This window comes from Mus caroli, chromosome 7 (assembly GCF_900094665.2).
Source record: "Mus caroli chromosome 7, CAROLI_EIJ_v1.1, whole genome shotgun sequence".
Lineage (NCBI taxonomy): Eukaryota > Metazoa > Chordata > Mammalia > Rodentia > Muridae > Mus > Mus caroli.
Window position 1 is genome coordinate 127,676,046 of NC_034576.1, and position 25,377 is coordinate 127,701,422.

General features: G+C 47.1%; 1 protein-coding gene across 1 annotated transcript in view; it reads right to left on the reverse strand.

The window, feature by feature from the left end:
* Positions 1-25,377, reverse strand: part of Gtf3c1 (general transcription factor IIIC subunit 1) — a 66,285-nt gene that overhangs the window by 21,556 nt on the left and 19,352 nt on the right. The window contains exons 7-22 of the mRNA XM_021166027.1: positions 17,819-17,980; positions 15,541-15,656; positions 14,011-14,326; positions 13,194-13,396; positions 11,298-11,434; positions 9,883-10,036; positions 7,805-7,908; positions 6,912-7,096; positions 6,481-6,747; positions 6,186-6,331; positions 5,358-5,455; positions 4,679-4,775; positions 4,392-4,569; positions 896-1,034; positions 448-583; positions 66-144 (exon numbers count right to left, since the gene is read on the reverse strand). Coding sequence (XP_021021686.1) covers positions 66-144; positions 448-583; positions 896-1,034; positions 4,392-4,569; positions 4,679-4,775; positions 5,358-5,455; positions 6,186-6,331; positions 6,481-6,747; positions 6,912-7,096; positions 7,805-7,908; positions 9,883-10,036; positions 11,298-11,434; positions 13,194-13,396; positions 14,011-14,326; positions 15,541-15,656; positions 17,819-17,980 — 2,517 coding nt within the window. The remainder of the gene's footprint in view (positions 1-65; positions 145-447; positions 584-895; positions 1,035-4,391; positions 4,570-4,678; positions 4,776-5,357; positions 5,456-6,185; positions 6,332-6,480; positions 6,748-6,911; positions 7,097-7,804; positions 7,909-9,882; positions 10,037-11,297; positions 11,435-13,193; positions 13,397-14,010; positions 14,327-15,540; positions 15,657-17,818; positions 17,981-25,377) is intronic.

A 25,377-nucleotide genomic window follows, 5' to 3' on the forward strand; every position in this document is an offset into this window, starting at 1 on the left:
ACCCATGGTGATGTTGGCCTTAACTAGCCTCATACTGGCTCTCTATGTGGATGTCCGACACATACCTCCGGACCCAAGGGGCATTGGGCGCTTAGACAGGAAGGTCTGGAGTCTTCCTGTGAGCCCATTTTCGGAGGTGTTGTTCTGAAAGGTAAGCATAGCACTGGGGTGAGCTGAGAACTTCCATGGGTCTCTATAGCCACTCAGTTCCTGTAGGTAACCCCCTCCTGGAGGCATTGCGCCATCAGACTTTCTGTATGCCTCTAAAAAGGAACAACCACCCATTTCACAGCCAGATTAAGTCAAAAACCAAACTAGGCCAGGCAGATACTCAAGTGTCCCCTCTTAACACTGGCTTCATCAGCTAGCTTTGGATTCAAAGAGCCAGGAGGCCCTTTATAGTGATGATGGCACCAGGTTTTGGGTGGTGTGTCCCCAGGGGCCTACCTTTCTGGCTTTGTTGATGATGTAGCTGGTCCAGACCCAGTTGCGCTTCAAGTGTGCATAGAAGCTGGAGTCCAGCCCAGCAGCTCCCAGCCCATCCCCCGGGACTAAGCCTTCATCCACAACTTCTCGGCTCCCCCTGAGACAAGGCAGAGAAAAAGAACCCTTTCTGGTAAGTGAAGAGCCAGGGTATGGAGTGGGAGAACCTCTATGTGTATGTGTGACAGTGCTCACTTTCCCAGGACACTGCTGAACAGGCAGCTCTAGCTTGGCAAGTGGTTAATTTTTCAGAAGTCAAAAAATCTCATTTTCATATAAAATCACCAACTTGTCCATTCTGACAATGGATGGACTTTCAGAAAAACAGCAATGCTCAGAAACACAACAAGCAAATTGCTGGGTGTGGCTTCTAGCCAGGACTGGGCACACAGAGAAGCGGGTTGGCACGCACGTGGTATACTCCAGCATGGCACACTTGCGCTCTAGGTTGTGCTTGTCCATGGCACTCTCCTGCTCCTTCCGCAAGCTGCCTTCTGGGTCACTGCCAGGATCAGGGCAGATCTTCTGTGCACACGGGCAACGCACCACACCTGGAGAACCAAAGCAGGGCTCAGTCATGTTTCCTGCCAGGTGCTGGCAGCCAGAGGGAGAGTGAAGAGTAGACATGTGGTCTGTGAGGTGTAAGGAAAGGGAGCCACAGTGGCAATGCCGCACAGACTGAGGAGCGGAGAGACAGAGAGGTGAAAGCTGCAGTGGGAACCTCTGACAGCATCTCTACTGATGCCGTCTGTAAGGACAGGGAAGCAAGTGACACCCAGGGCAAGCCACCTTCCTGGTTAGGACACTGGTGGGTAGTCTGATGACATGGCCAGCGAGGCCAGCTTTTCTTGGCTACAGTAGTATATAAGCTAATCTGCTGGCTTCACTGCACCCCACACAGGGGTGCTGACAGTTTTGGTTTAGAAGGCAAGGCACTCAGTTCAGGGAGATTACAGACTTTGTCTAAGGCTATTATTGTTCCTTTGAGTAGACATGTGACACTCAGGTGACCTTAGGCCACTCTTTCACGAACGTATTAAAGGTACCCACTGACATATTTGTTAAACAATATCCTCTTGAAAGCAAAAAAGGCACCATTATGGGGGTGGTCGGTAATGAGAACAAGCAGGGCACAAGCAGGGGAATGGGCAAGAGAGGAAGATAAATACAGGAGGGTGAAATCAAAGTTTGAAAAAACGATAAAGAATTATTTAAGAACACCTACACTACATATAAGTCTGTATACATATACAGTTTAAAAGAAATAATCCCTTCTGGGCTGATAATGCTTCCTCCCAGAATCATATACCATCTAACAAAATTCCCAACACCAGTTATGAAAAGCCCCCTTTTGAGTTGTTGGCCAGTGTTGTCCAAGAAATTTCCAAAACATTACAGACTTACTGATGTTGCCCTTGGTTGCCTCCAGGAGGGGACATTCCTCCTGCTTAAGATACCATGCCCTTTGGACACAGGACATTGAGGACCTGAGCTGGATCCGACCTGAAACCTGGCCCCTGAGGACTAGCTTGCATGGTATCAGGAAGCAGCATACAGCCTCTCAGTTATGATGCCCAGGAAACACATCAACGACCAGCATGGCGTGATGCCTCCAAGGCTTCAGTAGTGGCACACACCCCTTAGCATTAACCAACAGTTCTCTAATGAGACTTAAGCCCTGCTCAACAAGAGGGGACTCATTTCTGGTACTGGAAACCAAGGCAACCACGTAGGGCTAGTGAAGTCACAGGTCTTGGAAAGAACCTACAACCACTCCTTACTAAAGTGGCATCATCCCTAACTACATTCTAAGTCCTTATCCATACACACCCAAACATCAGTGAAGTTCTCATCTCTCACCAAGGACCCTTATCTTCACAACAAACAAAGACCAGTATAAGCAAACTACAACCAATCCCAACCAGTCCCAACTGATGTATCTACAACATACTCCTGTACCTAGGCTCAGGGGTCACCATGGAAGAAGGAGTGGAAAGATTCTAAGACTCAGAGGAATAACAAGTCTATTGTGAGATGAAGCCTCAGAAGACCTGAACAAGGATGGCATCAATACCCTTACTAATGTGTGTGTGTGTGTGGGGGGGGGGGGGGCTCAGTAGGTCTCAGTCCTAGACAAAGAGCAGCAACTAAGCAATGCTGAGATCGGGAGGAAGAACCTTCCCCAGGGAAGAGCACACCAACTGTTTATCCAACACCAAATGATTAGCCCCGAAAAATATACAAGTGACAGCATATAACAGAGTAGGTTATATTTACACTTAGGATAAATATATACACTACATACATGCACACACACACATACACACATAAACACACACGTTAAACAACAATGAAAGAAAAAGTAACAACGAATTTGTGAGTGAGCAAGAGGTGGTATATGTTAGGCTGGAGGAAAAAAAGGGGAGAAATAATGTAATTATAATCTCAAAAAATAAAAGTACACTAAAAAACAATTTAAAAACAGAAACAAAATAAATGCCCTCTCTGGACAGGGCTCAGACCCAGGAAGTAGCGCTCTAACAAGCCATCAAGGTGACCCGTATGCATTCTGGCATCTCAGACACCCCTACTTCACAGCATGACTGTATCCTATGATGTAGTGTGTTTCTCCACATTACTTGGGACAGAACCTCCTCAAATGTTTGTTGAAGGGACAAAGGATGTCTGCTTAATGATTGCAATAAGCCTGTGACAAATCTGCTTATCTAAAAAGGGACAAAAAATATAACTGCCAGGCCTGAGACTGATGCAAATTACATGCTGGTTCATAACATTTTATGTAGGTGTGAACTACAGGAGATTTCGTGCTTTGAAAACCTACAGTGGTAAGAGCTTCCCTCACTACGAAATACCAAAGAGACACTCTGCATTAAGGTCTGTCTGGACTCCTTAAATAAAGCTCTCGGGTGAAAGAGCACCTAACTGTGTGCATTCCCTAATCCAGCCACAGTCCCTTCTCTAGGTGTCAACCCAAGCAGTGTTTTTCATGTGGACAGAAAACTGATGGTGACTGTGGGGCTTTGTAGTAGGAGTACCAAAAGAAGAGTTCTACCACCTCCTGCAAAGCCCTGGGCTGGACTTGCCCTTGTATACTACAGGGCGTCCACTCCAGAAAGGCACTTTGCAATACCCTGGAGATGCATGTGAGGAAACAAGATAGGGCAAGATGCTGAGTAGGCTTACTGGGAGATGACAGTTAAACAGCAATGACCAGCATAGAAGATGGGCAGTCAGTCATTTTTTTGCACAGCTTGCACGTAAACATTCCACGTTTTCTTGCTCTTCAAATAACTCTGCTATTCCTACAGGGTCCCCAAGTCTGCTTCCAACCCTTCTTCCACTCTGTCTTCCCTCCAGCATCTCTCTAACACTCTTCAAGGCCTTGGCACAAGCTACTTCTCCTGCCAAGGGTCTTCTCCAGCCCCAGTGGCCTGAGATCTCAGCACTCTGCTCAGCAGGGGTCTCTGTCTCCTCAGATGATTCTAAGTCCTGCCAAAATATTCTGCAGTGAACACCTTGTGTGGCTCAACACAGTTCCTATCGCACTCAGGTCTTTCTCTTGAGCTGTGCTTCCTCCTCCCTAGAGCACAATCACCATAAAGGCTAGGAAGTGATGGCCTAAAGCAGATGCTGGGTAAATACCAACATGTGCTTGTGAGTGAAGATAAAACACTTGGATTTGGATGCTGAATGGGGTTGAGATGGGGCAGGAGCTTCCTATTTCAAGGCCCGCCACAGGGCTTTACAAGAAGTTTCAGGGATACCCTGGGACTAAGGGAGTGGGTCTGAAAGACAATGGACTCTGCAACCCCCAGGCTCTCCTCTGGTTCTGCATCCTTGGTCACACCAAGGGGAAAAGGAACACAGGGCACAGTAAGCCAGGATACCTAGTGGGGTGTTTAGGCAGATACACTGCAGGTCAAACCAGTAGCATTCCACATCCTGCATGGAATCCAGGACGTAGAGACGTCTCTCAAAAGGCCGGCTGCTGTGGGCCAGGTTGTAATGTGGGTCACAGATGGTGGTGTCCACAATGACTGCGTTCTTCTTCAGGAAAACAAAGACCTACAGGAGACACCCATCAGGAGAGGAGGCACACAGCAATCGGCGCCAGGGCGGGGTGCTGCAGTTGGGTTGATAATCAGGCCCACCTCCCTGGGCTAGGAAGCACTACCTGGTCTTTATCCTGAAACTTCTCTGTGGGTCCAAACTGTAGCAGCCCCATGTAACACAGCCGCTGCAGGTTCTCCACCACCGAGAAAATATACCGCCTAGAACAAACAGCAGTTAGTCCCCTTCCACACACCTCACAGAGCCCTGAGGCCAGGGTAAGGCAGGAGCTTTCTCTCTTTCTTGCTTTGGATACCTCGTCCCCTAGGGCATTAGTCACCGTGGGGTTTGATTTGGAAAGTGAATGCAAGAGAACAATCCAGAGCACTCGCGTGGCTACAAGTCTTTATCTGATTTTTCTCACGCTGTATAGATGAGCTCTACTTTTTTTTTTTTAAGATTTATTTATTTTATATATGGAAGTACACCACCATTGTTCTCTTCAGACACCCCAGAAGAGGGCACTGTTCCCATTACAGATGGTTGTGAGCCACCATGTGGTTGCTGGGAATTGAACTCAGGACCTCTGGAAGAGCAGTCAGTGCTCTTAACCACTGAGCCATCTCTCCAGCCCTTAGCAGCAAATTTTACTTACTAAAACCAAATACTGTATGTACTAGCTCATGTATCAGGGGAATGAACTACTGAGACCCTTAAGGCTGTGCAACAGGCAGGCAATGCCTTCTACTTCTCCCAGGGTTGGGAGAGCATCTGGGACCCAACCTTGTGGGACTTACTCTCACCTCTTATACAGTAGCTGCTGCCGGATGTGCCTGGGGAGGAAGCGGATCAGTGTGTGCTTCTTCAGCGGGTCATTCAGAAAATCCTCCAGGTTATCCACCTACAGAGGCCACCTGGAGTTTCAGCTCAGCCGCCAAGGTTTATGGAAAACCACTTAACACTATGACCTCCCCACCTCTGCCTTGGGTCCCTATATCAAGATCCCTCCCCCACTCTCCCACCCCCAGATCACCCAGCACATGGCGGAGGGCAAGAATACGTTCTGGTCCTGTAGAGAGGCACACAGCGGCTACAGCCTTTCCAGGAGGCAAAAGGGGGCATCCTCTCAGCAGGGAGGGGTTCTATTCCCCAAATAGAAAACACTGCTATAATGTATAAGTGGAGAGGATATATGATATAAGTATAATCATAATTCAGTTTTTAAGAACAGGGAGACACATACACGCACACACATGAAAGACTAGAAGAAAATGTACCAAAAATATGACCAGTGATTACCTTTGGGTCATTTCTATTTGCTCCTTTTTGACATCATCACGTTTCTAAAAGGTGTTTTATTGCTGCAACATATTTATTATCTTCTTCCCTAGCTAGCTATCTGAAGTATACACTACCCATCCACCCAGCTAGTTCTTTTATCAATTCTACCCTACTCTATGTGGAATAACAATAGAGCACTTCAAACCTGAAATGCTTTCCCTTGACTGACCATCCCAGCATCCACTCATTCACCACAGGGGCAAACTCCACGTACTTGCCCTTGATCACACAGAGCACAGGCTTCCTGCCCCACTACCTGTAGATATGAGATGACCCAGAATCACAGGTACCTTGTAGCTGACTTGAACAAGTTGGACAAAGATGGAGAGGGGCAGGCAGAGAAGAATGTCACTGACAAGAGCCCAGCCAAAGCCAAAGTCTCTGTGGATCGGGATGGGAGGGACGTAGCGCATCCATGAGATCTCATCCACATACACTGCAAGACATCAAGAGTCACTTCAAGTAGCGAGTATGGTCAGGAGAAAATGGACTCACCCTGCCATCTCCTACTAACAGGCCCATGGCGCTCATATATTTGTCTCTCCCTACACTCTCCACCCCAACATACAGACCTGCGGCTCTCACCTATCTCTGTGGAGAGTTCCATTTCTGCCTCCCAGGAGCTGCTTTCTGTGCTGTTTTTGGCTTCTGCGGTGTCCCAGTCATCTGAGGAGGGCTGAGCCCCTGGTCTGCTGGACTCCTGCTTGCCTGTTTTCCTCTCACTGTGGAGAGTAGGCTGCTCCCCAGTGTGGCCGGCAGGATGCCCATACACCAGGTACCACAGGAACAGGTGCATCGCCTTTAGGCGGGGCATCTTGGGAAGGAACCCTATGGAGCGCCCGAGTCCAGGAACTGTAGGAAGAAAGGTGCGGGCAGTGCTTGGGCAACCCCAGACTGTGTTGGTCCAGTTCATCCCACAGCTACCATGAGCTGCCTAGGGTCTGGGTGCCAGGGAGGTGATTTATAGACCACTGCTCAGAACACAGCAGACAAAGGTGACAGAAGCTGCTCCTTACCTATGACAGGTTTATAATTTTTGAGTGGGGTTATGCCCATTTTCTCGTCAGTCTTTTTCACCCGAGTGCTCTCTGGCTTCGAGGATGCGTTTGGGTCAGAGCTTGTTGATCTACTTGGGGCTTCTGGTTCTTGGTTCTCCTCTTCTGCTTCTTCTTGGGGTGCTGGGGCCGGTGGAACTTTAACTCTGCAGCCCAAACATTAGGTGCAGAAACACGTTAGAAGCAAAGACAAGGCCTATCTGCCAGGCCTGGGGTTTCAGACTCAACTGGTCATGGGACCAGGCAGATGACACAAGTGAATGGCCTCTAAAACACGAAGGGCTCATGTGGGACCTTCAGAGGCTGCTATCCACAGGAAGGAAAAGGAACCCAGTGTGCTCTGTCTCCTGATGCTTCACAGAAGCCAGTAACCAGCAATAAAAAAACTAATGTGATCAACCACTGCAGTTCCTCTGCCCACCAGGAGCCCAGCCACCTAAAAACTGCTTTTCACCAGTGTGCGTTCAGTCACTTAGGGTAAGACGATCGAGACTTGAAGAAAGCAAGGGACTTACTTATGCCACAACGAGACTGAGTTTCCTACACAGAAGCATTGATGGGGAGTGCTCCGATTGGTTACATTTACCACATGGACAAGCATCAGGGCAGGTAGTATGGCTCAGTGGGAAAGTGTTGGCCTAGTTTATGCAAAGCCCTGGTCGCTTCTCCATCACCATCAAAAGAAAGGTAAATTAGAACAAAGAATACTAGAAGTTCAGAACTGGATCCCCATGTAGACTAGGTAAGTACGAGCCATAGCATCTAGGCAGCAAACCCAGGATCTCATGAAGTGTACAGAAAGCCTTTGGGAGGCTGCAGGCCTGGGCAGTTTAACTGGGAGTTCTTCCACTTGCCTGTTTGCTGTGCTTGAGTTGGAGATCCGGAAGCGAACCTGCTCAATAGCACTTCTCACAAGGGGATCGTTCTGGTCCATAGATGGGTGCACGACCAGATCTACCTATGGAAAGAGGTTGGAGTGTCCCAGAGGGCAGGGCAGGTTTGACCTGAGGTTCCACAGAAGATATTTCCAACACACCCACAACTCAGAGTGAGGCAGAACACATGGTAGACAGTTTGCTGTTTCAGCTGCAGGCATCTGAACTTCTTAGGGACCATGTCACCATGTCTTGGACAACAAGCGCTGGCCCTGCAGTTTCCCTGACCAGGCTGTCACAGCTCAGCAGCTCTTCTGATAGCTGAGGCAGCTCCCCACACATGCTCCTCTGAGTTTCCTAACTGCAGTTTCCCTGGGTGGTGCACCTCCCAGGCTGCCAGAGGATGCAGGGCTGCTCTGTTGTTAGCTCTCCCTGGGAATCCAGGCAGAATGGTTACGAGTGGTTGTTGTTCCTTGAGATGAGGGGATAAAATCTGGGCAGTGAGTAGCAGATGTGCAGGAGTCAGGACACTAACTTCAGCACTGACAGACAGAATGGACTGGGTGCCGCAGGAGCAGCTTTCTGTGTTGCTGTCACTGCAGTGTGATGAGCAGCAGCTGTGGGGGCTGGGACAGGCAGCAGCACCCCTGGGCTCTGCTTACCACTGATAAAAAGGAAACCCCACGCCCACCTCAGCACTGCATCCACCCGTACTGCTGACTTCTTTGTGAGACCCAAATGAGATCCAGTTAGGCAACTTCTCCGTGAACTGAAAAGTACTTAGAGATGGCAGCTCCTGTTGGCCCCTTGTCCTAGGCCAGCAGTGAATTCCTCAATAGCCTAAGAGTTAGGGGACGTATAGGAGTATGGGCTTCCGCCAATCACCAACAGCCTGGGCCAAGCAAGTCCTGTTAGAGAACAAGCCTCAGCAGTGAACTTCAAACCCAATTTAGAAGCATACGACGGTTTTCCCATGTGCTGCCCTGCAGCTGGAGGCTCCATATCCACCAACTTTCATTCCTGTGGTTACATGGCCCTAACTGTTTGTTGACCTGACACCCTCATGCCCTCCCTCAGGCTCTGATCTTCACTTGCTAGCCTTCCAGGCTGGCACTAGTTAAGCCACTCCTGAGGCCACATAGTCTCCCTAGGCCCAAACTAGGGGAGGATTTGTTGCCCTCGACAGTGACACCAAGGAAGTCTGACAGAGTAGCTTCTGTAAAACCTGCTCAAGTCACAGGTGCCCCTGCGGCTGGGGCTTCAATGTGTCCTTCAGTGAGGAAGGCTGGCATCTGACTGACTGCCACTTCTCAAGTGGATTCATGGCAGACGGCTGTGGATGAGGGAGCTAGGTCAAGGAGACTTGATGGCTTTATTTTGAGGTGACTTGCAGCAGATATGAAAGCCCATGAGTCCTGTCTACATGCAACAGCTAACTCTATTTCTTAAGTCACTTTTTTTAGTATTGCTGTATCTCAAAAAAAAAATAAAAAAGATTTATGAATGCAGAGATGACCTTGTCCACTTAGGAGTGAAACTAAGTATCAAAGCAGGGCTCCTTCAGAGCTGAGAGAAAATCCAGTCAGTCCCACTGCTTTCAGCCTGAATGTCCAGTGCACCATCCCAATTACTCTGACCCTGAAAAATTGATGCTGTAAAGTGCGTGCAAAGCTGCTGAGCTACAGTTACTATGGGAACAGCTCCCATCGCAGTGCTACAGAAACAGATACATGGAGATGGACGAAACAGACACATCCCAGACTGGCCATGACCCTTCTAGATCCTAACACTGTCCTGTGTAACTCTAACAGGTCTGCTTCCTTCTTGTTCCAGCCTAGGCCAACTCACTGCTCTAATGCTCGAGTGGCTGCTCCCAGCTTTCACAGGAAGTCTGCCAGTAGGACTCCTACTCTCTACGTTAAGAGGCAGAACTGGATGTCCCAATCACTAACAAGAAAGATCAATCAATATACAACAATGAAAAGAAACACTAGGCCGGAATGTTTCCCATAGCATGGAGCTAGTTCTGTGGGCTAAGGGGAAGCCAAAGGGGTTACCTTCTTCTTGATGCCATCCTGAATGACTGTAGTCCGATACAATCGCAAGAGACCCTCCTCAGACAGGTTCCGCACCAAGCGGATAATGGACTTCTTACAGCATTTGGTGGAGACACCCTCTTGTTTCTCCTGGTCCATGATCATCTTCTGAATCCTGGATAGCAGAGAAGAAGGTCATTCTCTCACATGTAGGGCACAGAGGTCTATCAGGAACCAGGGAAACACTGTAGGAGTTTTTCACATCCTATGAAGGTGGCCCTTTTGGAACATGAAATACCACATCTTTCTAGAGTAAACAAATTAGCTAAAGAAAGGCCATTACTCCCAGCAGCTCCACAGCAACAGAGATCACATGACTTTACAATGGAAAGGAATGGGGCGGGGCACAGAGTGCAAGGATGGAAACCTGTCTCCTGCACCCTTCTTTACCATTCAGGTAGAGAAACTCCAATTTACCACTTGCTCCTTGGTCTGAATCTCTCTCTATCCTACTGATCTCTCTCAATCTTTCTGATTCGTGTGACATTTCTAGATCACTAATAAAGAAAAGCAGGGCCAATATGGACACCAGGACACCCAGACAAGCTCCACATGGCACAGGAAGGACCAGGGTGATGATGTATCTGAGGTGGTCCTTGCACCCCAGCTAGCCAGAGACAGGGCAAAGGATCAGCGCTGGTGATCAGAAGGTGATCAGGTGATCAGAAGGGAGGCCCCTTCTGCCAATGGTTCTTACTCTGGTCTCAGAGCTCTGGAGGTACTGCCCCAACACAGTGTGGTGGCTCCAAGAGTTACAAAGACCAGACCTGAAACTCAGCTCCTCTGTCTTTAACACAGTCCTGTCTGTGCCTCTTGCAACGTGACTGCACACAGGTTTCTTGGTCCCCCTTTTCTTGTAACAATTCCCCAGTGTTATGGTTTAAATGTGCTATGTCCCCTACAACTCATGGGCTTAAGACCTGGACCCAGAAGATGGTGATATTGCAGATTTTGTAAGGTGGGGCTTGCATGCAGGAGGAAGTAGGTTGCTGCAGATCTTGCCTGCTCTCTGCTTCTTGGCTGCTATAAAGTGAAGATGAGATTTGGCTACATATTCCTACCACTACGCATACAAGGCCAAGAGACCACACCAAGAACCCAAGAAACCATGAGCCAAATAGAGCCTCTTTCAAGTTGTCTCTCGCCTGCCTGACACAGCTGTACAAAAGGAATACTCAGGTTAGGAGAAAAGCCAATGTGGGCTCCTAGACATCTAGCATTTTCATTCTCTAGGTCTACCCTTGCTAATGACAGGAAATCTACATCCTGTTGACCACAATGAGACACCGTAAAACACACATAGTAAGGCAGCAGCTCAAGGCCTCCCAGTCCCTTGCTAGGGAGAAGGGCAGTCATGGAGACAACAGTATACTTACGTGAACAGGCTCTCAATCAGGCGGAGGTTGGTGACAGCTTCTATGATAAGATTTCTGCGCTTTAGCAGTCGGTATGTTTTGTGAGGCTTGTCCTGGCCTGAGCCATGCCGTCCACCTTTCTGGGAGCCACCACCCTCCTACATAATAGAAACACAATCTAGGTTTCTGGGAGAATACAAGGATGGAAAGTGAAGATGTTATATTTATATATTATTTATGTGTATGTGTCTGTCTGCCATATGTGAACAGGAGGCCAGAAGTGGGTAGAATTCCCTGGAGCTAGAGTTACAGGTGGCTGTGAGCTGCCTAGTGTAGGTGCTGTGACCTGAACCCAGGACCTCTGGAAGAGTAGCAAGTACTTTAAGCTGCTGAGCCATCTTTTCACCTACAACTTTTATTTTTAAAAATATTTTATTTATTTTTATGTCTATGAGTGTTCCTACATTCCTGTATATTCATGTGCCATATGCATGCACTACCAAAGGTGGCCAGAGGAGGGCATCAGATGCCCTGGGAGCCATAGACAATTGTAAACTGGTTGGCATCTGGGTACTGGGATTTGAATTCAAGTTCTCAGCTAAGAGTAGGCAATATTCGTAACCACTGAGCCATCTCAGCAGCTCCCCAACCCGACTCTACTTTCATCCTTAAGGTCTTTCTGTCTTCTAGGAGCTTAGCACAAACCTGTGCCTTTATCACATCAAAAATGTGGTAAAGTCTGAACATGAACCCTGAATGAAAAAGAACACCTGTTGACATCACGTGGCAGCCATAGGGCGTGTGCGGCCAGGTGGCTGTGGCTTAGAGTGGTGCTTTCAGGAAGAGGAAACGCAGCTCAGGCACTGGGGTGACAACGTGGGAACAGCTAAGCTTAGCCTGCTCTCTGCCTACCACAGGTCTCCAGGTAAGGCAGAGTTCTCTCACAATAGAGAGTGAAATCTAGAGGATTTCAGAAAGGTCCCTGAAGTGGAGACCTGTTGTCCATCATGTCTCAGAGCGACATTCTGGAGGAAACTGCCACAGTAACCAGAAGCTGCAGAAGCAGAGCTGTGCTCTGCCAAAAACCTTCAGGGAGCCATGGATGTAAAATGGAGTGTTTTTTATCAGACAGCACAGGAACTCTGGCCTGGAAGGAAGACCTGTTGTATTAGGATTAGGATTAGGAGGCCCCAACAAGAAGGTACTGGGCAGCATCTAGCAAGCACTAAAGGGTGGAAAGAGTCTAGATCAAATCACCCAGAGCCCATCAATTCTACAACAGGGCCACAGGCAAAGTGCAGCCTGCTATTCCAGGGTGGGAGAATGGAAGCTGGGGAGGTCCCCACGCTGCCATCTCTTAGCAGGTCAATTTCCCATCCCATGGCACAGAGCAGACTCCATATTTCTTCTCCTCAGGCTGTGAGGCCTGAACACAACAGCAGCAGCTGGAGTCACCTGGTTGCTGGTCCACACCAGTGCTTAAGCTTAGGAGGTGGGGGACAGCTGAGCAACAGTGAGATTCTGCCCCCAAATAACAACAGTAGCAACAAAGCGTTCTGCCCTCACCTGCTGTGGCCACCAATCTCTCTTCCTAACCGTGATTATCACAAAGGTCCAAGCACTGCCAAATGCCTTCACAGCAATATTGGCTATGTAAATTAACCACACAAACTTTCCCTCTGAATTTATGTGAAAAGACTACCTTGTCAGAGGTCACTGGAGACTTGGGACTAGGCCTAGCATGGGGCAGAGGCAGCAAATGGTTCTGTGTCTCTCTGTGGAACTGCTGCCGTCACTTGGCTCACATCCTGTGTTTGGCAGGTGACACTACTATCGCCTGTTCCTGTCTCTGGATTCAAGTACTGAACCAAGAAGACTGGAGTCTTCGTGCCGCAAGCCTCTAGGATGGTTACTAACCTTGGGGTTATCGAGCCGGACCTCCTCAATCACAGCGATGTCACCACTGTGACTGTCCATGCTGTGAGGGTCGAAGGGTGCATTGAGCTCAGATGAGCTGCTGGTGTCCAGGCCATCCCTACAAGCAGAGCTTCTGCGGGATCTCTCCTCGGTGGCAGCTTTCGGCTTCTTCAGTGGGTGCAGATTTAGGACTTTCCACCCACCTGCAAGGAGAGTGGGCACAGCGGGTCAGAGGAAAACAAGGAGGGCTTCTCTGCTTGGCAGACAGGGCAGGTTAGCCCAGGGACCTCCTCGGGCTCACTCTACAGTCTTGGAGTACAAAACTGAACATTAGTCTATCAACCACTCACTTTCTACACAACTTTAAAGCAAGAGATGAAGCCATCCAGGGTACTCTACACCTGAAAGCTCAGCACTCAGGAAGCTGAGGTAGGAAGGGTGGGTGAGTGAGCTCAAGGTAGATCACGTAGTAAAATCCACTCTCAAACAAATAAGCGAGATTTACTAGGTTGTAACAGCTCACTTGGGAGAACATCCCTGCCTCCATAGTAGTATTCTGTAAACTAAGCTCTGGTTCTTGAATGGACCGAGGGAAGGGATGAAAGTAGTAAAAACATGTACAAAAATGTTATTCAAGGAGACTGACTACCTTGCAAGTAGCCAGAACACACCATACGACCGACCCCTCCACATCTATGATGGTGTGACCTAGGAGAGCTCCAGGTGCCTGCTGAGCTGAACAACTGCTCCTTGACTATGGTGAGCTGTGCCAGGGTGCATGGCCCCGATGCCCCCATATGCTTCAAGCAGCCCTTACCCTTAGCTGGAGTGGAGTGATGAGGCCGAGAGCCAGGCCCAGCATCCCCCGAGGCTCTTGCATGGCCCCGCGACCCTCGGCCCCTCCGCTTGCCACCACTGCAGCTGCTCTCTTCCTCACTTTCTGAGTCAGAGAGGAAGGCCTCTTCGCCCTCAGGCATGAGGGACTCATCTTGCACTGAGGCGAGGCTCACAGTGGTTAGTAGCTCTCCTCGGGCCTTTTCACGAGCATATTGTCGGCTCAAGTCACTCTCCTCCGCAAACACACAGGAAATGTACTTGGTGGTCCGCTGCCGGCCTTCATCTTCCATGAACCCCTAGGGCAACCACATGTGTTAGCACACTCCAGAGGGTATAAGCACCTACAGGTATAAGGTGCCCCAAGTGCTCTCCCCCTGTTGTACAGAGCCTTCCTGGCAGGGCCTGCCACGACAGGACCACACATGATCTGGACTGTGTCTGCTCTCTGAACCTAGTTACCCTTTATGGAGAGCGCCTTGATTTTCCATGCACCCTCTGTGCTGGACCTGGCTCACAGACAGTCAGGAATCGATTTGTGCTGGTTATATAGAGCTCAGAGTTCCACACACTGCAGATACCAGTTCCACACAGCCACAGCTGTGGACACCTGTGATTTGGTTTATTATCAATCCATGATCATCTTGCCTTCTAAAATGGGAAAGGGGCTCATTCCACAGCATATAGTGGGAGAAAGTTAAAATAGTCTATGAACCCACATGTTGCCAGGGATGGCACCAAGAGCCCCAGTATACACAGATCAACTAATAAATCCCTGCCTTGTGGTAAAATGCCCACAGTGGCCCACCAGAGAGTCTGAATGAGTAAAAGTTTAGTTCCAAGGGTGGTACTATTGGGAAGGGCAGAACCTGTAGGAGGTATGAGTGCTCCCAAAGTGGTGTGGACGAGTGCATGTGTGCCCATGTGTATGTGTCTATGTCCCTGGACCATTTTCTGGCTCAGGATGTGAATTTATTCTACCAGCGTGCTCCTGTCATGAGGTGCTTCCTGTCTCATTAGAGGTCCAAATCAGCAAAACCCACTTGATTTCGGACTACAGTCTCCAGAACATGCCAAAGCAACCTTCCTCTTTGTAACTAGCCGCCTTAGTTACTTCATTACAGCTACAGAAAGCTGACTAATACAGCCTCAGCAGCTGAGATAAAGCTTTGAATCACAAAAGGGGAACACTAGGCCTGCCTCAGTTAGTGCTTCTGATACTTTCAGGTGCCAGGCAAATCACACTAATGGGAGCTTATCAGACACCAGGCAGCTCCAGCTGACTGCCCTCACCCAGGAGTGAGCTTCAAGGGCAGATGCTGTCCTGTTGCTCTCTCCAGTGCTTCAGTTTTTAAGAAGCAAAACCAGAGAAGCCCTCAGTGAAGGGAGGCCTAGCATGCTAGTAGCCTCATACAGCTACCTGCCCATGGACAGACAGTACTGCATCTGCTTCTCCAACGTATAACCCCATGGGAGCACCAGATGAGGTATTGTAGGGATGACAGGATGTTACCTTGACAACCTTGAACCTCTGAAGGAGCCGACACAGCATTCTTGCTTCCAGCTTTCCCACGTTCATAGCAACTCGGATCTCAGCTTGGGAAATTCCTTTCGTTCCTCTGCGCTCAACTGTGAACAATACCACACTTGAACCCCACCACTGCACAGGGGCAGCTGCTCACAGCTACTTCCCTGCTCCCTGGCTAAGCACAAAAGTGGAACCGCCAGAGAAAGCACTCTCCCCTTCCCCAGGAGCACTCCACTGCCAGACTGAAGAGCCACCTGACCCTGAGAACACCAGCTGCTCACTTTGTGTGTAGCTCCCTGGTTCTCCATGCTAGAACATGAATGGGAAAGCAAACTGTGGCTCTATTCCAAGAGAAGCGGACCTATTAAAGTCTCTAACATCACCTTTAAGCAGCAGGAGGAAGTTAGCCTTTTCTCACAAATGAACTTACTCAGATTAATGAAACTGACCCTTTCAAAAAACATCAAAATGCTTTTTAAGATAATATTTGGGGGTGGCAGGGAGGGCTGTCCTTGAACATGCGATCATCCTGCCTCAGCTCCCAGGTACATGTGCCCATGTTCCTTCCTCTTCTGAAAACGTCTCTTAATGTGCACTTTCATGTTCCTGTGGAGACCAACAATTGCCCCTTTTCTCACAGCCTGACCAGCAATACCCGAGGAAGTGATGGCAGCAGCGCCATAGCCGAGAACAGAGCTTGCTGCCTGTTTTCAGTACCGTGCATGTAGTCTGCAGTTCCTGCCCTGGAGTCCATGCCTGTCACTCAGTATCAGTACAGTACCTGCCTTTCTCAAGTCCTTTTGAAATGCCCTGGGATCAAATATTCCAGGGAGGAGCCTGGTTGGAGGCTGATACATGAGCTTTAGACAGATGGTGGTAAAGCTCTTTGAACAGAAAACACTGCTTTAAAAAAAAAAAATGCATTCACACATTTGAGGGTACCAGGCAAAAATCAGTCAGGGTGCAGGAGGCTTTCTACATCAGACACACATAAAGATGGCCATCGGAATGAGAGGAGATGGCTCATAGGGCATAAGTGGGGACAAGAGGGCTCTAGGCAGTTGTTTCTAAACTATGTTCTGAGGAATCTGAGCCACCACAAGAACTGTCAATCTATCAGCCTTCATAAAGGCCAAGTGAGCGATTAGCCAGCATGGCCTGCAGTGGAGTCTATGATGCAACAATTCAGAAGGCAACAGAGGTGCCAGAACCTGCACAACAGAACTGCACAGAGGCTGAGTTCTGTTGTCTTCAGTAGGATGGCTACGCTCACTTCCTCTGTGCAGCAGACCGAGAGATGCTTGCAGTATGGGGTAGAGCTCTTGCTCTCCATTGGGCTGTTCTAAGAAGCAGTAGGTGGAACTCTCTCCACGTCTGCTAATCCTCTGCCTCTCTTCCTTTATGCAGCAGCAAGGCCCCATCGGTAGCAGAGCAGATACCAGCACCTAATCCAAACTCACCAGCTTCTAGAACTACCCGTCAAAAACAACACTTTTCTTTAAATACTGTCTGCTCTTGGATGCTTTGTTATAACACCAGAAAACAGATTAAGATGAGCAGCTAGCTAAGCTTGAGTGTTTCTGTGGGTGCTGTTGCAGCTAATTTACTCTTGTGCCTTTTATCTGAGAATGTGCTCATGTCGGTTTCATCCAATGTGATGGTTAACTTTAGGTGGATTAAGGGATTCTCGGGTGGTCAAGCATTATTAAGTAGGTCTATGAAGGTGTCCACCTCCGGCAGAACCTGGCCTATGAGTCACAGAGTAACAGGGAGGGAGGGTATGCCTAGATAGGTGCAGCATATCATCAACCAGGAGCCAGTAAGAACAAAAGAACCGACAGGCAGGAAAGGCAACTCACTCTCTCTCCACTTCCCTCCTACCTGGGTCAGGAGCACCTTCTTCCCTTGCCCTGGATCATGAAAACCCTGGGCTTTCCACTTGTGGCAGCCATGGTAGGCCTCAATGTCCACGTCATATGAAACACTCTCCCTAATAAATGCCCTCAGTCTACTGGTGCACCTCTAGAGAATTCTGTTGTAATTCCCCATTTTCACAGACAGGGGGGCAAGGCTCAAAGATCTTGTTAAAGCCACATATCTAGGAGGCAGCAAGGCTCCACCCTGAACTTGATCCACAGCTGAAGCCTGGAGAGAAGCCTGCCACCTCCTAGGCTTTATATGCTGGAGCCCCACTCCCCTCACAAGGACACCTTTCCCACTCTTGGGCTCATAGCCTCGGGTAAGGGCTGTGAGCGGGACTCACTGAGCTCGTAGGTCTGCGTGAGCATGTCCCGCTCAAATACGATGTCCACAGGAGGTACTCCCTTGGAGATGACCTCCTCATCGTCATCATCGTCGTGGTCGTCTTCCATCTTTCGCTTGAATTCCTTCAGGAGCTTAAGACACCGCACCATGACATCAGTTCCTAGGAACAGGGCATACATCAGCAGACAATAGACACAGCACCTCATGGGAGAGCAGTTGATGACATCCTGAAAGGCCATAGCTGACCTGTGATCACTGCAAGTTCATCCCCTGTGAGGTGTGAGAGCAGACGGCTTAGTGGTTAAGAACACCTGCTGCACGTAGAGGACCTAGGTCCAGTTCCCAGCATTCACAGGTTTGCTTCTTGGCACCTCACATTAGAGAGCTCATAAATGCAGAGGATCAAATAATCCAATCTAGCCTCCAGGGCATCCCACATGTGGCACGTATTAGCAGACACATACACAAAAATAAAATGAAAATATAATATAAATAAAATGAATATAAATTTAGGAAGAAAAAAAAACCCTACAATACCTACTACTCTTAGGGGCAAGACTATAGTGTCTTGTTAACACATTTAGAGAAGGAAGAAATACTTGCAAAAGGATCAGGGAGGCACCCTGCTAGCTTGCCAGTGTAGCTGGAAGACATAGTCTATTCCTTTGAACATTCTTCCAGGTACGGTCCACACATGGAATTTGCTCAAGAAAGGAAGAACAACTTTTCCTTTAAAGCCAACAGGAGCCCTTCTGGTGACTGAGGGTGGGACTAAGGATAAACGTAGTTTACAAGTAACTCAAAAAGAGGCAGTGGCAGACAAGACTAAGAGGTCTTAGCTAGCACTGTCATGACATTACTGCCAGTGACAAACACAGACAAGGTGGGGCCTTGCTGCAGTACAAGCCATGCTCTGGGCTGCTCTGGGCTCTGAAGGAAATTTGCATCTACCTCCAGATAGCCTACCACATCAGGGGAAAACCCACACTTAGGCCCAAGGAAAAGACAACAAAGACAGGAAACAATGTAGATGCCTGGCATAGACGTATGCCAGCTCACTGGTCCTAAGGACTCTAGGAGTCATTTTATATACAAGGGAACTGAAGCATGGAAGGGTTAGATCACCTGCTCAAGCTCCCCACAGCTTGTCAGTGACAGGCAAATTACGCTGTCAGGTTTCCTTAAGTAAAAGGAGAAAGCTAAGGGTGAGCAGGGCAAATGGCATGCAAATTCAATGTGACACCCACCAGAATGAACTCTGGGAAATTTATCAAGAAGCCCTAGAACAACTGGAGGAGGTAAAAGTCTTAGGTGACTGCAAAGGGGCCTGCCCAGAGGCCCAAAGTCATATGACAACCAGATAGGTAGGAAGCTGCCTTTGCTAATTCTACCTGTTTGGCTAAATGATATGTTCTTTCTGTGTTGTTGCAGGATAGTTATCACACAGTTATTTACTATTACATCTGTCAGTTAATGTGGTTGGAAAAAAAAACCCAATGTTAATGGAGAAGAAGAAAGCCCACCAACACTACAGAAAGCAGAGGACATCTGACAGAAAGACAAGAGAGGACAGGAGACATCTGACAGAAAGGCACAGAAGAAAATTCACCTAAGATCAGCTCCAGAGGAAACATCAGCTCTGTGATTCCATTTGGACACTCAGACTTGGGAGACCCCAGAATAATGGTAGCCTTGGGCTCAGAGCAAGGGGTGATGCAGGAGCCTCTGAGACAGTGGATCATTATCAAATCACAGTAAGCTACCCCAAGATAATTTTAATGACATATATAGACTTTTCCTGCACTAAAACAATGGGAAACTAGCTGGCGGTGGTGGCGCACACCTTTAATCCCAGAACTTGGGAGGCAGAGGCAGGCAAATTTCTGAGTTCGAGGCCAGCCAGGTCTACAAAGTGAGTTCCAGGACAGCCAGGGCTATACAGAGAAACCCTGTCTCAAAAAACCAAAAAAAGAAAAAAGAAAAAAGAAAAAAAAAAAGGGGAAACTTCATATACATCCAGAAAATCATCAATACTTTAAAATAATAGTCTAGTTTGGAGGAATGTAAATTTTAAAAAGGCTTGTGTTTTGCTATATCTTTCTTCTATGTCTCCTTTTTCCTCTTTAATTCTATTAATTCCACCCTTTCTTTTGTTTGCTTACCTAGGCCAAAAGGTGTGATAATTTTCAAAGAACCAGCTCTTTGTTTCATTGATCCATTATATTTTTGTTCTTGTTTAACTGATTGCAGTCATGATTAATTGGATATCTATATCATACTCCTTCCACAAGCTTCAAAGACCGTCATGAAAGATGGGGCAGAAAGACTGTAAGAGTCTGAAGTCAGGAGGATCAGAGGGAAATAGTGTCTTCTGGACATGACAGGAGTGCTGCCCTCATGACACATAGAAGCTGTGGTCACCTGCACAGCATCAAGCCAGTCAACAGTCAAGCATGGAGTGGGAAGGGTCCATGAGCCTCGACTCCTAACTGACATACAATGGACAGTTAGTATCTTCTGGTGGAGGGATGAACAATTTTCTGTAAGGGTTTATCAGGGGTTATTAAACAATAATTTAATGTAGAAGAGATACAAATTCAAAGGAACGGAGAGTGGGTGGAATAAACGGGAGGAATATCATCAAAATACATTGTTTGAAATTCTCAAACAATAAAATTTTAAAGTATATCCAAAAAAATGGGAAACTCCATTTCAGATCCCTGAAGGGTAGGAGTTGAGGGGATAGAAATGTTGCTTGAAAAAGCCATTGCTGTATTCATTGCTGTACTTACAGCCATTGGAGTAAACCTTCCCTACTTTCAATTGCAATATTTATATTTTTCCTTTTAAAAAAGGTTGAAAAAATAGCCATACAAGAAAAATTAGCTATAATAATACAAAGGCATGAGAGATGAGACAGAGGAAGTAAGAGAACAGGAAAGCATTAATTGTGAACCTATGGTGCCTAATGAAATTGAGGATCAAGACAGACAGCCACTGACATGGGTAAGAAGCCCAGCTTGATGGCTTGGAGCTGGGCAGAATTCAAGTGCCTAAATGTCTAAGTTTATGTGTAGATTCATAAAGATCTAATTATACCTGGATAAATAGAAAGGGGGAATAAGAGAACCTGAAAGAGACTAGACTGTAAAAAACACTGTTGAATTACATCAACCTATATACTTTAAAGATGTTTTAACATCAGAATGGAACTTAGGGAATGTGCTACACTGGGGAAGAGGTTTTGCCTATGAAAGACTATGGGTTCCACCAAAATTCATAAGAATCCATCTGAGTTAAGAGAAAGCCTCCACATGAAAGGCACAATTCAAGGAAGGAAGAGACACAGAAAGCAGATCCCAGCACCCCCCCCCCCCCTCATGGAGAGAGATCAACAAACCAGCTGAAAAGGACCAATTGTTCATCAGACTGACGGACTGGAAAACCTTGCTACTGAAATGAACTGTTGGCGAAGGGCAGATAATCAGGACTGTAGTTATGAAGGATCCTCCCAACAAGGGATCTTCATAAGGATATTTTAAATTCATGGGACTGATAATTGTTTCTGTTGAAATAGTTAAATTGTATTCAATTTTTAGCTTAAAGGGAGGGATATGTTGCAGCATATTTGATTACACTGTGAACCCCATGGTCTTGTTATTTACTGAAAAAAGTTTCTAGTTGTCATGTGGCTCAGCCCTTGGCACACACCTTTAGTTCCTTTGGCTGGAATACAGACATGTCCTTAGTATTCATCTTTAATCCCAAACAATGAAGGTCAAGTTAGCTTGTAGAAGGAAGCAGCCATGTTTGAAGGTGATGTCTAACTCAGTGGCAGACAAATTGACAAATCAGAGAAAGAATATGCCCAACTCTCATGAGAGGAGAGGAAAGGGAAGCTACTTAAGTAGCAGTGCAGAGAGAGAGCAAGGAGAGGCGGCAGCTTTACTGGGACAGTGGTACAGAGACACACTGCAGAGAAAGAACAAGCTAGATACAGGTGAAGACAGAACGAGAAGGAGCCAGAAGATTACTGCATATTCCAAAGTTAGTTTAAGGCCAAGAGGAGCAGTTCAGGAGAGGTCAAGTGAGAGACGTAACACTGAATCAGAGTGGAGAGGAGTTTTGAGCCATATCAGCTGAGTTGACCAGCCAGCCAGAGCTAGGAAGGGGTAAGCCTATTCAGCAGCAAGTCTCAGAGGCTGAAAGCATTCTAGGCCTAGATTAGATTGTATGGGGACTAGCAGCTTCCAGGACAAGGCCTAGGTTAGCAGAGAGGGGCAGTAAGGCCCCAAGAGAGTAAATACATCAGGAGTTACCCTGTGCCTCAGTTTCCTCAGCAGTAACAATGAAGACAAGAACAGCAACAGAGTGAGCCAGATGGCTCAGCAGACAGAGGTTCTTATACTGAAGCTCAGTCCTCAGATTTTCTGTTCCAAGGAGAAGACGGACTCAAGGCCAGGGCCATTCTGGGTTTCAGTAGCAAGCAAGGCTTTTTCTCAAAGGATCCCAGAGATGGCACCTTCTCTCCTGCAGCCTTCAAACACAGCTGCTGAGGGACAAATATCACACCGAGCTGCTGGATTGTTGAGACCTTTATTTCAATCGGATTCCATAAACATTTATTCCTTACTGTGTCCAGAACAGACACAAGCCAGGCAGGCTTCCTCTGATGTAAAAAGAGACAAAGTTGAGGCTTGGCAAGGCAACCGGAAGACACTGAGCTTGCTGTGACACAGCCCAGGTTGACAGTCTGGTTCTGCCTATCACAGGAAAGCTCTTTTCCTCTCTGAGCCTCAAGTTTTTCATCCATCAAGCAGAGCTAATCTAAACGCATCTTGAATAGACTGAGCAAGGACAGGCACAGTGGTTCACCCATACCTGACACACCAAGTGCTTCATACATGTTCTCTGGCTGGAGAACTGAGAGACTCTGCTCTGTGAGACATGCCACAGGGCCCCCACGGCTTTATCTCTAGCACATCTGGGGGGCTTGGAAATGAGCTATTTGGAAGGGTGGAGCAGATGTCTAGGGTAAAGGACAAAGCAGTAGCCTTGCCACAGAGGACAGGCATTCTAGGCAGAGGAAGAAGTCAAAGAAAGAGAAAGAATAAAAATGGGGCTGAACAGCAAGGCAGACTGTGGAAGGAATGTCGTCTGTATGCCAGGTAAGTAACACTGTTTATTCTATAGGTATGTTTGGGACTGTGGGGAATATGGCCAGTGGCTTGATGGGAGGCCCTGGTGGCTCTCCTCAGCACAGGCTCAGGCCCACACACTTCCCCTTTCTCATGAGTCCCACTCAAGTCTCTCCACAGTAGCACAAGAGACGGAGAGACTTAACCACTGCAGATGCCACCACACGTTCTTTGTTCAAATCCTTGCCCCAGCACTATCCCTCCTGACGATCTGAGCAATGAGCAGTGCTCCCCATTTTCTTGGTAGTACAATGAAGAAAAATAATAAAGAGGTTAAGAGGATTAGAGAAAACCTTACAACGGTGTCCAGTATTTTATCTGGATGTTTGACAATGGCAGTACTGCCTTGCCTACCTGTTTGTAAAGTCTAGGACAAGCCCATAGACGGTTCTGTTCTACACACAAGTAAACAAGAGCACTTGGGAACAACAGCCAGCAATTAGCTGGCTACACCCTAGGAAGGGACAAAGAGAAATCCTACCAGCGCCCCCTTCCACACCGGCCAGCCACTAGTCAAGAGTGTGCTGTCTGCCACCACCATTGTTGACCCCACCCCCCAGAGGTGGGACATTCATGCCCATTCTTGCTGATAGCTGCTACCTCTGGAAAAGAGACAAGAGCTGCTCCAGGAGATAAACATCCTTGCCCCTGTGCAAGTGACTCCAGTCCAGGTATTCACAGCCTGATAAAGCTCACCCCCTTTACCTGAGTTTCCCCTTTAACAGTTTCTGCCATATTAAAATGTTCTTGCTTTTTTTATATATATTATTGACAGTAATTACTTTTTATTCTTATAGCTAGTATCCTTTAATCACTTCACTCTTATTAAACTGCTTATTTGTAACTGTTTCATCATCTTCAAAACACAAAGTTCTACACTTTTGAAATCTGGGACAACTCTGACCCTTTGTTTTTATGCCTTTGTTTGCTTTTGATCCTGTTTTGTTTTGGTCTTTATTCTCTTCCATTTTTCTTGGCTTTGACTCTCTTTCAGGCCTGTATATTTAATTTATTGCACTTCTGTTTTTCTTTATATGGCTCATTTCTCTCCTAGGTTGTATATTTTAATCCTAATATAATTTTTTGAATGTATTCCTCTTAATGGTCATAATTTTACTCTGCTGTACCCTATAATATCTCTTGGATTAGTTTTTATTTTAAATTTAACAGCTCGACTGACATTTATTTCACATATTGTCTATCCATCCTTTCAGTGGGTACAAGTCACAGACTATGTATTTAATACCAGCCTGACTCTTATCACTTCCAATCCTCTACCCTTTTTGTCCCCTAAAGATTAACAATCCTATTTCAGATTTTCCCACTGACTTTCCTACAGGTGGAGTCACATGACAAAGTCACTGTGCGGCCACTCTCTCTTCACTCATCTCGAGCGAGAACCGTCTGCGCCACCGCACACAGGGGCTTCCTGTGTGCTGTTTATCTGTTTTACTGACCTGCACGGGCTCTGTCTACCACACTGTCTGATTTTTGTACAGCAGCGTCTGAAAACAGAAGGGTGAGTTCTACATTATCCTCCCCTCAGGACTGTTTGTCTTTCTGGGTTCCTTGCACTTATAGATTTTAGAATCAACTGACACAAGTCTGGAATCAGACATGGACTGTGTTGAATCAGATCAATCTGGGGAATCTTAGCATAACATTAGCACGCTTGATCCATTTTCGTTTACACAGATCTTAAATTTCAGCAGTGCTTTATAATTTTCATAGCTGATCTGCACATATTTTGTTAAATTTGTTCCAAGTTACTGCAAACAGAATTGATTTCTCAGCTCGACATTTAGATTCCTCATTTTAAGTGTAGCAACCTAGGAGTGAGGACACATCCAAGTTAGTTTCTACAGAATTGTTTATTTCTTAAGAGTCACAAGGACATCAGCTCTGGAGAGGGACTCAGTCTCAATCCCCTTCAGAACTGGATGTGGTGACCACCGCAGTCATCAGCTAGCCCCCTCGGAAGTGTCCCACCAAGGGCTTCCAACTGGGATCCTGTTGGAAGGGATAGCCAAATTCACTTCTCCTTCCTTTTTATCAGTACAACTTAATAAACTCATGGTGGCTAGTAAATACTCGAGGAGAATAATTAGAACTTGTAAGTCAGAGCCGTTCAGGGCAACTGCTTTCATTATAAAGCTGATTTTGCTTTTGACAAACAGATATGGCAAAGTGTGTGTACAAAATATGCCTAAATCCAAGCTCTGTTTAAGGGTTTCAAAAACATTTCATGTAGATCCAGGAACACCTGCACATTTACACGAAGTAAAACATCATCTTTATTTTTTTAAGCCCTTTTTATTCCATAATGCTTTGGGAAAAAATGTTTTATGCTATTTTTCTT